Raw genomic sequence first — 13,423 nt, forward strand, 5'->3', positions numbered from 1 at the left:
GGTTCCGTCCAATAACGTTCCACAATGCCTGGTTGCATCACTTGAAATGCTGAATGGGAATAATCGGTTTGCCATCCATGGCTATGTAACCACTAGAGTTGCCCAAAGGCTCCACACGACAAGCTCGGACTGGAATTATCTGAAATCCCTCATTGTAAAACTCTTTCAAAATTAAAGGTATATATAAGAAGTACAGAGAGGACAGGCTTCAATTTGTTCTGATAAATAAGGATGGTAACAAGATATAACTTATACATATTTCGCATATTTCCTCGTCATCTTCTTTAATTGAAATTTAAACAAATTCAAATAACTTACAAAAAAGAATAAGTCAAATGTGAGCAGTCGTTTATTTCAAGCATCACTTTGGCAAATTCAAACCGTGATTTAACATTATTCCAATCGACATGTTAAGTATAAATAATTATCCAAACATCACATCCTGAACTAAGTACAAAACAATGCTTTTAACAATTCGTTTTTCATCCTCTTTCTGATATTGGCATGCAGTGTAGCACGAAATTAATTTAGTTATTTCTGGATTTGATCTTTAAATATATTTTATACTAGTGATTTTATGCATAATAATTTGCAACATTACAGTCAACTTCCTTTTTTTCTTACTTATTCGAGTGTCGAACTATTCGTTATCAATGATTGAATAAGTTAATGACTAAAAATGATATTTAATTCGATCAACTGTAATTCATATATTTTCTATCAAATATCGACTACCGGCTGGCTAGTAAATCGTTACAGTCACAGGCGATTTAACAGACTTTTTAAAAATGAATTAATTCATCCATTATTTAATGCCTAGTAAGAAAACAATTAATATAATAAAATCTATTAAAAAAAAAAAAAAACGATGAAAATATAAATGAAATTTTCACTTAGGAATCGACGAAATTGAAGATATTAAGGAAAACTTACCTAAAAAAGGCATGTAAGCGAAACAACCTTCGCACATATCCCAATCAGATCCAACCGGTTTCAAAAGTGTAGGCATTCATGATTTCTTTATTTTTTAAGTTCTAAAGAATTAGTCACATTTCTTTTAATCTGATAGAAAAACGATGTAAAGAGTTGCTAAATTTGGAAAAACTTAGCGAAATGTTTAACCTTTAACAAAATATATAATCTGATAACTCAGTAGCACTACATTTCTTAGCAACTAATAAAATGAATTTGATTACTGACTCCAATTGACATTTGTTATTAAGAAGTGTTTTCATTTTAAAACCATATTTTAAATTCTTTCTTAGAAAAATTTTCCAATAATAAATTAAATTATCAAATCTTCCGTAAAATTTTGCTTCCACAACAATTATTTCATTCTTATTTATGAATTTATATATAAATAAAAAAGAAGGTTATTCACCATTTTCTTTTTTATTTTTTATTTGATTTAAATAATTAGGTACATAAAATTTACTAAAGCGCACAAAGTTATCGCTTCTGGTAATATCCAAAAAGCTATGATCTCTAATGATTAACATGATATTACAATTTCTATATTTCCAGTAGAAATAAATTATAAAATGAAATTGGCAATTTTCTGCTTTTTTCAATGTCAAATGTGATATGCAAAGATGTTTAAAGGCATTGAAATTTAAAGGTAATGAAATGAAAAGAATAAAAAATAATTACTTCAAAATTTTCGTTCATTTATTCGAAGCTAATTAAATTGTTAATTTAAATACAAAAATTTCCAAAATATATAATTTAATGCACTTTCTCTGAAAAAGATTTCTTTTTAATTCAATCGACGAAAGAGTGTTCAAGTTTACTTCAATCTAAAAAGATAGAAATCTTTAATCCGTTGCAACCTCAATGACAACAAGATTTTTAATTATATACTTAAAGGATAATGAAAAAATGAATAGTGATATTTCATCTTCTTCACTGAAATGTTTCGATAAGTTATTTTTTCGTGCTCAAATTTGAAATAAATATTAGCAGTAATTTCACAAGTTTTATTCAACCTACACAAACCTTATTTACTCATCAAAACAAGTCTGTTGCGCTATAGAGCTAATCACTCCTTTAATTACATTCCTTTTTTATGTCACAAAAATTTTCGTCACGCAATAAATGATGATAGTCATAAATGCAGAATGAAAGAAAAAAGGTCAATTATGGAAATTGAAGTAAATTTAACTCAAAAGATCACTTATGTCAAGTCAGGATTTTGTGGTTATATTCAATGAAATCCAATATTATTTAATAAAGAAAAGTTTTTACGATTTGTATTAGTAGGATTATGCAATGTGAGAATTATTAACATTATGAATATTTTGCTCCAGCAGAAATAGTTGCACAGACATATTTGATCTTTATGGCACAATGTTTCCTTATATAACTCTTCAAGTGTTTCATCCATTCGAAGCATTTATTAGTTGCCAACCAATTATTCGGTCATTTCACAATAGAAATATCAGAGCTTATTTCTATTTAACCTGCACGCTTTAACGATTCCGCATATGTGGTTTCAAGTCGGGTTTAATTCAAAAAACTTTACTAGCTAATGCTGTTATTCACTGATGGATTCACTACTGGGTTAGATTATCAAATATTTTTAGTGAATGGAATTTTGAACGCAAATAGAGTAACTGAAACAGAATTCTGAATGCGAATCGACAAATGAAATGAATGGATGAAGTTTTCATTGCAAATTGCGTAGTTAACTTTATGGTATCCATGTTGTTTATGCAATAATCGAGTAAGCAATTTAATTTCATTAATAATTTAACAACAGCAATATTAATTTCCAAGTTCTTCATGCATAGCATACAAGGTACCACGTAGGAACGGTTAGGGAACTTATTTATTCTAACAAAAACAAATATACATATATGACCAAGACGCGGAACTATAACAACAATAACAGCGAGAGATAAAGAGTTATCTAACAAATAAAGAAGTGATAGAAAAATTGACTGATGAAAAATATAAATAATCAATAGCAGCAGAAATAGCAATGCGTATTTTTTATAAAATAAAATAAAGAGTAAAGCGCAACCTTTAATGATCCCGCATGTGTAATTTCAATCCGCATTTAGTCTGAAAATCTTTACTGCATACAGTACAGTGGTAGACTGGTCTGTTTATATCATGAGTTAGCATGTGAGACTGCAAATTGTATTTTTGTGTGAAACTTTTTCTGCATATTGGACAATTGTACGGCTTTTCACCGGTATGAATCAGCATATGTTTTTTCATATCCCCGAACTGAGTGAAACTTTTCTTGCATATTGAACAACTGTACGGCTTCTCACCGGTATGAATCATCATATGTATTTTCATATTTCCCAATTGAGTAAAATTCTTTTTGCATATTGAACAACTGTACGGCTTCTCACCGGTATGAATCATCACATGTTTTTTCATATTACTGAACTGAGTAAAATTTTTTTTGCATGTTGGACAACTGTACGGCTTTTGACCGGCATGAGTCAGCATGTGTTGCTTAATATTAGCGGAGTTAGTGAAATTCCTTTTGCATATCGGACAATTGTATGGTTTCTCACCGGTATGAGTCATCATATGTTTTTTCACATCCCCGAACTGAGTGAAATTCTTTTTGCATACTGAACAACTGTACGGTTTTCTACCGGCATGTGTCATCATATGCCTTTTTCTATTGCCGGACTCAATGAAGCTCTTTTTGCATACTGGACAACTGTACGGCTTTTCACCGGTATGAGTCATCATATGCTTTTTCATATCCCCGAATTGAGTGAAATTCTTTTTGCATATTGAACAACTGTACGGCTTCTCACCGGTATGAGTCATCATATGTTTTTTCATATTACTGAACTGAGTGAAATTCTTTTTGCATACTGAACAACTGTACGGTTTTCTACCGGCATGTGTCATCATATGCCTTTTTCTATTGCCGGACTCAATGAAGCTCTTTTTGCATACTGGAAAACTGTACGGCTTTTCACCGGTATGAGTCATCATATGTTTTTTCATATCCCCGAATTGAGTGAAATTCTTCTTGCATATTGAACAACTGTACGGCTTCTCACCGGTATGAGTCATCATATGTTTTTTCATATCCCCGAACTGAGTGAAATTCTTTTTGCATATTGAACAACTGTACGGCTTCTCACCGGTATGAGTCATCATATGTCTTTTCATATTACTGGAATCAGTGAAATTCTTCTTGCAAATCGGACAACTGCACGGCTTCTCACCGGTATGAGTCATCATATGTTTTTTCATATTACCGGGATGAGTGGAACTTTTCCCGCATATCGGACAACTGTATGGTTTTTCACCCGTATGACTCATCACATGCCTTTTCATATTGCCGGACTCAGTGAAGTTCTTTTTGCATGTCGGACAACTGTACGGCTTCTCATCGGTATGAGTCATCGTATGTTCTTGCTTTTGGTGTACATCGTGGCGTTGCTTCTTTTTCGTTCTACTTTCCTGCTTTGACATTTCCATTACTTTCATGACTGTTTCGATTGGAATTCGTTCATCACTGACTTTTGAAGCGGTTGAATACAATGTTTTTGTTTGAAGCAATTGCAGTCCAATTTCTTCTTCACACTTTCTTTCCATTGATAAGCCTTGTAATGCATTGCCTTTCTCTTTCACTTTTGATATTGATAAATCCAATGGTTCTGTTTGATCCGTTTGCGCTACCTCAAATGATATGCAATTATCAATCTCATACCGGGTAAAAATTTAAATCTCCATGGTATCGCAACGCTATGTTCTATTTTTTAAACTTTAAATGGGCTTACGGTTGTTTGAATATTGTTCAGTTGCAAAAAGAAGAAGAAGAAATAGATGAAATGCATGCCAACTGCCAACGAGAATAATTTGTTGCCAATTCTGAAAACATTCAAATTTACTAGGCAATTGCTCATTGACAAATGCCGAAGGAAAAATTTGCCCAAATAAATGCTTTTCTAAATTATTATCGAGTTCCAAATCTTTCTCATAAGTCAAAACTCTAAAAAGAGAACAAAATAAATGAAAGAAATTTGTGGAAGAGAGTTTGACAGAGGCCTTCTGTTACTTCTGTTAGATATTGTTAAATAATCGCATGTATAAATGCTCATTCAGATGGAGGTGGCAACTATGTATATTGATAACTTTGTTCCGCGTGCAACAAACAATATGGGGCTAATAGTAATAGAATATAAATTATTACATTTAATGATATAATAATAGCAATCAGTGTTTGATCCTTTACACTGAATAATTTCATTTCAGCTGCTATATTATACTGCTGAAAATAATTTATGCAAAGCAATTGTGACATTTTTTGCAATTTTATTTCATCTTTGAATTTGTTTCATCTATGGTTCCTTAATTTCCTATATTTTTTTATAGTGAAATAAAGCAAGCGAGACGCTTCGCTTGTACAAGATCTATGAGATGATACTTGATTATATTTGAATTGGATTATGTGATGCTGTCATGTTATTAAAGTTTATCAATTATATAATTTATGTTGGACGCTATTTTAAGGAGATTTTGCTTGATCTTAACAGGAAAAGTGATATAAAAAATAAAAATTTCCCAAAGTTGCAAATCAGAGGTTAAAAAAAATTACTGATTCGGTGCGAACTTCTATCGGGCAACTGTATGGTTTTTCACCCGTATGACTCATCACATGCCTTTTCATATTGCCGGACTCAGTGAAGTTCTTTTTGCATGTCGGACAACTGTACGGCTTTTCACCGGTATGAGTCATCATATGTTTTTTCATATCCCCGAATTGAGTGAAATTCTTCTTGCATATTGAACAACTGTACGGCTTCTCACCGGTATGAGTCATCACATGTTTTTTCATATCCCCGAACTGAGTGAAATTCTTTTTGCATATTGAACAACTGTACGGCTTCTCACCGGTATGAGTCATCATATGTTTTTTCATATTACTGAACTGAGTGAAATTCTTTTTGCATATTGAACAACTGTACGCTTTCTCACCGGTATGAGTCATCATATGTTTTTTCATATTACTGAACTGAGTAAAATTCTTTTTGCACATTGGACAACTGCACGGCTTCTCACCGGTATGAGTCATCATATGTTTTTTCATATTACTGAACTGAGTAAAGTTCTTTTTGCATGTCGGACAACTGTACGGCTTCTCATCGGTATGAGTCATCGTATGTTCTTGCTTTTGGTGTACATCGTGGCGTTGCTTCTTTTTCGTTCTACTTTCCTGCTTTGACATTTCCATTACTTTCATGACTGTTTCGATTGGAATTCGTTCATCACTGACTTTTGAAGCGGTTGAATACAATGTTTTTGTTTGAAGCAATTGCAGTCCAATTTCTTCTTCACACTTTCTTTCCATTGATAAGCCTTGTAATGCATTGCCTTTCTCTTTCACTTTTGATATTGATAAATCCAATGGTTCTGTTTGATCCGTTTGCGCTACCTCAAATGATATGCAATTATCAATCTCATACCGGGTAAAAATTTAAATCTCCATGGTATCGCAACGCTATGTTCTATTTTTTAAACTTTAAATGGGCTTACGGTTGTTTGAATATTGTTCAGTTGCAAAAAGAAGAAGAAGAAATAGATGAAATGCATGCCAACTGCCAACGAGAATAATTTGTTGCCAATTCTGAAAACATTCAAATTTACTAGGCAATTGCTCATTGACAAATGCCGAAGGAAAAATTTGCCCAAATAAATGCTTTTCTAGATTATCATCGAGTCCCAAAATTCTAATCAGAGCTCTGAAAAGAGAACAAAATAAATGAAAGAAATTTGTGGAAGAGAGTTTGACAGAGGCCTTCTGTTACTTCTGTTAGATATTGTTAAATAATCGCATGTATAAATGCTCATTCAGATGGAGGTGGCAAACTACGTATATTATTAATAACTTACGTCCGCGTGTAATAAACAATATGGGGATAATAATAATAGAATATAAAATATTACGTATAATGATATGATAATAGCAATCAGTGTTTGATCCTTTACACTGAATAATTTCATTTCAGTTGCTATATTATACTGTTGAAAATAATTTATGTATAGCAATTGTGACATTTTTTGCAATATTATTTCCTTTTGTTTCAATTTTTCCACATTTTCCAGTCTTTGGGAATATTAACGAGAGGGAAAACTACGTTGCTGCAACTCTTGTAATTGATAATATTGATTTATGAATGTTAAATTTTTCATCAAATATTTCGTTTGGATTTCATTTTTAAAGTTTATTTTCAAATTTGCTTTGTGTCATCTGTGTAAATTAAGCATATTAAAAATTTTTACAGTCATCGTATATAACACCATGTGATGACGATAGCTTCAAATCAAATGATTACATTTGATGATTTCTAATATTCATTAACCCTTCAAATTCCAAGCATAATAAAACTAAAAAAAAGGCGGTAAAGTCCTACCAGTTAGGAACAACGTTGGTTCCGTCCAATAACAGTTGGCTGTCGTGGAAGATTTATAAATTCAATTATTTTGAGAGAGGCTGCTGATCTCGAAGAGATTTGTTGGATTTAAATGTTTGGGGTAACAAAAAAATATAATAATTCCTTTATTAGCAGAAGCAGTTAGCACAGTAACTTGATAGAGAAGAACTGAAGTTGAATTCTCCTGATTCTTGGTAAAATTACTAGGCACTTTCCCGTAGGGAAGTGTTCATAGTAATTTTAATATCGTGAGACTCTAAAATATTATATGAGTAAGTAATATGTTCTATGAAATCTTGCAAATAAAGCTTATAACTCTTTTTGTTTTCAACCCTATGTTTAGTCTTAAATCTTTTACATATTGTTTACACAGTATCTGCTCATTTAGTTGATCTCATTATTGTGTCGCCACTAATTGTGAATTATCCTTGAATCTACGAAGTTAACAACCTTTGCTTAATAATATCCTTTGCGGTTTGTCAACTAGTAATTAAATTTGCTTGTAAACTAATCAGTTTTTTTTTTTTTTTTTTTTTTTTTTTTGTTACTGTCTAATCAAGCTTTTTGTTAGACTGGTTACTCTTTCTTATTGTAAATCATATACTTTTTTACGCATATTGCTTGCTATATAAGAAGACTGAAAACTGAAAACATTTTTGCATGTTAATTAAACACTAGAATGGACCTTTCAGAAAATATAAATGTTTGAAGCATCTTGAACTAGAAAGAACTGAATTTCATGCACCTGTAAAGAAAGCAAACTTTTATAAATTTCAAATACATATCGCCTACAATATGATGTTATTCAGGACGAAGCTACAGCAGTATAGAGCCTCATGCTAATAAAGCAGTTTACCATGTAACTGTTTCCTTCATGAATCACACCTTTTCAATTTATTTCCAAGCCATCAATAATAGTAAAGGCTATTGTAATTATATTCCTTTTCCTGGCTTGTGGCATCAAATTTGTCGTAGAAGATTTGTAAATTTAATTATTTTGGGAGAAGTTGCTAGTCTGGATGTAAGTGTAAATATTTAAATTTTGGCTTGAATTGTTTGTTGTTCTTCTATAAGAAAATTCTGTTACTCTTATTGATTACATATTTTTTTCCTAAGCCTATGTCACTAATTAAGTTCATTAATGTATAATTGCTAAGTAAATTAGCAATATCATGGCTGGGTTTAATTCACTGCAAAATTATGAACACAGACTTTTGTTCATAAAATTCCTTCACATGAGTAAAAAAGTATGATGGCTGCTATATTTACTATTTATTTGTATCTTTTGTTATTTCTGCCATGATTTCAAGCGTGTGTTCACATGAACGCCCGTTATATTACTTTCATTGTTTGTTTTCTTTCTCATTTTGTACTTGTTTTATGTATGGTTACTTAATTTTCTGAATGTTTTTTATAGTGAAATAAAGCAAGCGAGACGCTTCGTTTATACAAGATCTGTGAGATGATACTTGATTAGTTCATTTTTCAGAAAGAATGTACTGTATGTAAACTGAGTTAAAGTGATGCTACTATATTATTAAAGTTTGCCAATTATATCATGCACGTTGGGCGCTATTTTAAGGAGATTTTGATTGATCTTAACAAGAAAAATGACATGAAAAATGATAAAAATTTATATGACCAAGATTAACGCAACTATAACAACAATAATAGTGAGAGAGAATTATTTAACAAATAAAGACAAATGACAGAAGAATTTGCTGATGAAAAATATAAATAATCAATAATAACAGGAATAGCAATGCGTATTTAATTTAAAATAAAAGGTAAAGCGTAACTTTTAATGATGCTAAATAGAAATAAGCTCTGATATTTCTATTGTGAAATGACCGAATAATTGGTTGGCAACTAATAAATGCTTCGAATGGATGAAACACTTGAAGAGTTATATAAGGAAACATGTTGGTTTAAATTTGAAAGGTTGATAATTGTTAGAAATATCAATTGGTACTCATTTGACTACGCAAAGGAGAAATTTCATCAAGTAAATGCTATTCCAAATATATTAGATTATTTATAAATTTATAATCGAATCCCAAAATCCTTATCATAACTAAAAAGTTTGAAAAGTGGTAACATCTTCAATCGAAATAAATGGAACAAAATATACTGAATGAAATTTGTAGGAGAGTTTGACAGAGACTACCCGATTACGTTCGCTTAGCTATTGTTAGAGAATCGTTTGTATAAATGCTCATTCAGATGGGAGTGGCAAACTACGTGTATTGTTTTTGCGTCAACTTATAATAAAATATGCATAGTAACTATGCATAATAATAATAGATTATACTGTAGTGTAAAATAAAATGATAACAGTGGTTAATGTTTAGTCCTTTATACTGAATAGTTTCTTTTCAGCTGCTGTATTGTGTTATTGAAAATAATTTATGCAAAGCAATTGTGACATTTTTTGCAATTTTATTTCATTTCGCTTCAATTTTTTCACATTTTCAAATATTTAGGAATATTAACGAGAGGAGGAAACTACACTGCTCCTATAATTGATAATAATGATTTTTAAATGTTAAATGCTTCATCAAATATTTCGTTTGGACTTGATTTTTAGAATAATTTTTAAATTAGTTGTGTTATCTGTGTAAAATGTAAAAATCTTACAGTCATCATATATAACACCATGTGATGAAAATAGCTGTCAAATGAATATCAATTGATAACTTCCAATACTCATTAACTCGTTAAATTCCAAGCATAATCAAAGCAAAGAAAGGTATTGCAACACATTGCTTCAAAGAAACCAACAATAACTTGTCAACAAAAAAAGGAATATGTAACTAGAATTTGACCAATAGAAAATATAAGTAATTAACAATAACAGAAATAGCAAAGCGCATTTCTTTTCTTTAAAGTGCGTAAGGTTTAATGATTCTGCATGTGAAATTTCAAGCCGGCTTTAGTCTGAAAATCTTTACTGCATACAGTACAGTGATAGACTGGTCTATTCACGTCATGAGTTCCCATGTGAGACTGCAAATGGTGTTTATGTGTGAAACTTTTCCTGCATGTTGGACAACTGTACGGCTTTTCACCGGTATGAATCATCATATGTTTTTTCATATCCCCGAGCTGAGTGAAATTCTTTTTGCATATTGAACAACTGTACGGCTTCTCATCGGCATGAAACATCATATGTTCTTTCAGATTACTGAACTGAGTAAAATTCATTTTGCATAATGAACAACTGTACGGCTTCTCACGGGTATGAGTCATCATATGTTTTTTCATATTACTGGAGTCAGTGAAATTTTTTTTGCATGTCGGGCAACTGTACGGCTTTTCGCCGGTATGAGTCATCATATGTTTTTTCATATCCCCGGACTGAGCGAAATTCTTCTTGCATATTGAACAACTGTACGGCTTCTCACCGGTATGAGTTATCATGTGCTGCTTCATACTAGCGGTGTTAGTGAAATTCTTTTTGCATATTGAACAACTGTACGGCTTCTCACCGGTATGAGTCATCATATGTCTTTTTAAATTCCACAACTGAGCGAAATTCTTTCTGCATATTGAACAGCTGTACGGCTTCTCACCTGTATGAGTCATCATATGTTCTTTCATGTTTGATACTTCCTTTCGACATATATCACAACGCTTCTTCGTTCTCGCCCTTCCTTCTTGCCTTGATAGTTTCACTACTGTTTCGATTGGAACGAGCCGTAACAGTGGTTTTATTCGTTCATCACTCACTCCCTCCACTGATAAACTTTGTGCCCTATTTCCTTCCTTTTTTGCTTTTGGAGCCGATAAATCCAAGAGCTTTGTTTGCAACACTTGCAATCCAATTTCTTCTTCACCCTTTCTTTCCATTGATAAGCCTTGTAATCCATCCCCCTTCACTTTCACTTTTGATATTGATAAATCCAACGGTTCTGTTTGATCCGTTTGCGCTACCTCAAATGATATGAAATTATCAATCTGATACCGTGTAGAATTTTAAATCGCAGCGCTACATTGTATTTTTAAACTTTAAATGGACTTACGATGGTTTGAATATTGCTCAGTTTTAAGAAGAAAAAAAAATAGATGAAATGCATGTCAATGAATAACTTCTTGCCAATTCTGAAAAATGCGAAAAGGAGAAATTTCTTCAAGTAAATGCTTTTCTAAATATATTAGATTAATTAAAAATTTATCATCGAATCCAAAATCCCTATCATAATTCAAAAGTTTGAAAAGTGGTAACTATCGAAATAAGTGAAACAGAACTTACTGAATGAAATTTGTAGGAGAGTTTGACTGGGCTACCTGATTACTTCTGTTTAGGTATTGTTGGAGAATTGTATGTATAAATGCTTATTCAGATGGGAGTGGCAAAGTACGTAGATTGATAACCTATGTCCACGTATAATAACACAGGTATAGTAATAACAATAGGATATAAAAAATGCGTACAGTGATATGATAATGGCAGTCACTATTTAATCCTATACACTAAATAATTCCATTTCAGTTGCTATATCGCATTGTTGCAAATAATTTATGCAAAGCAGTTGTGATATTTTTTGCACAATTTTATTCCATTCTGCTTCAATTTTTTTACATTTTCAATGATTTCAGCAAATCTTTCTAATCTTTGGTTTGGACTTCATTTTCAAATTTGTTTTGTCAAATTTGCTATGTACATGTATAAATTAAGCTTATTAAAATATTTTGCAACATATAATGTGATGAAGGTAGCTGTCAAATGAGTATCAATTGATGATTTCTAACACTTATTAATCTTTCAAATTTCAACCATAATGAAACTAAAAAAAGACCGTGGTCATTTTGGTGTGAATTATCTTTATCTCTATGAAAAAAAAAGAAACTGTTGGTGAACGGAATATCATTCACTAATTATCTTGTTATTAAAAAGTTTTGTGTTTATTCTTATTAGTAGTTGATCCGGTTTTCGCTAATCTGTTATCTATTAATCTAATATGTGAAGATACATGGAAGAAAACTGCAGCCGTAATTCATCGAGAAAATAAACAAAGTGATAATATTGTAAATGATTCAACAAAGAATACAAAAGGGGTATTAACTAATGTTATTATAGATTTTTTCATTTTAGCAAAAGCTTTATTTCTTTTATGGTAGTATTATATAATGTAAATTGCAAAATGAAGTTAGTTGATAAACTTGAATTAAATGGAAAATAAAAAGAGATTATAAATGAAAAGTGATTTGAAGACTAAGCTATAATAAGAAATATAATAATTGTAACCCTTGTAATCAATGAAAACGCTTCAACTTTTTATCTTCAACTTCTTCTGAAAATGCTTTTATTAAACCATTAAAATTAAATGTGTGAAATGCTCTCCTGAAATTGGGAGACAATCTCACTTCTTTCTCGCTACACCACGGTAACCAGTAAAATCATTTTCGAAAATCAAACATTTTCAAGCGATAACATTTCCAACGTCCACCATCTTTCATGGCATTATCGCTGCCGAATAATAAGCAAATTATCTAATCTATATCAATACCGAGCTATTGTCTTTCCTTTTTGGTCCATTTAGAGATCCGAGATAATTTTGAGGTAATGGAATAATTTTTGAAGTCTGATTTGAACTGTATGCATATCAAATTTATATCAATATATTATTCTACATGAAAATTTCTCATTTTTGCTTTCTCATAATTTACTAGCAAAATGAGAATGAACAAGAAGAAAAATAAAATTTGCTATTATTTATACCTCGAAGGCTAATTTTGCGGTTTTTTCTGCTTTTGCGCTACTTTTTTTCCTCATACTTCAAATCTGTTTATATTGAATTAACTTGAATTTCACTGTTACAAATCTACTAATCAATAAAATGACGAATTTTAATTTCGTTAAATCATTTACGATCAGATAGATTAGCTATGCACTGCACACAAACTTCCCAAGCGCTTCATTAATTAATCTAATGCTACACTCCGATTCATCGTGAACAGGTGAATTTGTATCAGACCAAACATCCTCCTCATTTGCTTTTTATTGT

General features: G+C 31.3%; 1 protein-coding gene across 2 annotated transcripts; it reads right to left on the minus strand.

The window, feature by feature from the left end:
• Positions 1-3,024: 3,024 nt before the first annotated feature.
• Positions 3,025-13,191, minus strand: Bm17813 (Uncharacterized protein; the record flags this gene model as incomplete). 2 transcript variants are annotated; one of them, XM_043082350.1, is made up of 4 exons in its annotated part: positions 3,025-4,659; positions 5,579-6,415; positions 10,401-11,348; positions 13,138-13,191. In XM_043082350.1, the coding sequence occupies 4 exons, from the start codon at positions 13,189-13,191 to the stop codon at positions 3,025-3,027; spliced, it is 3,474 nt and encodes a 1,157-aa protein (XP_042938284.1). The 2 variants fall into 2 exon arrangements, with proteins under 2 accessions (XP_042938284.1, XP_042938285.1); XM_043082351.1 differs by lacking the exons at positions 10,401-11,348; positions 13,138-13,191 and having other exon boundaries at positions 5,579-5,902.
• Positions 13,192-13,423: the final 232 nt, after the last annotated feature.

The sequence above is a fragment of the Brugia malayi genome, assembly GCF_000002995.4.
Source record: "Brugia malayi strain FR3 genome assembly, contig: Bm_v4_Chr4_scaffold_001, whole genome shotgun sequence".
NCBI classification, from domain to species: domain Eukaryota; kingdom Metazoa; phylum Nematoda; class Chromadorea; order Rhabditida; family Onchocercidae; genus Brugia; species Brugia malayi.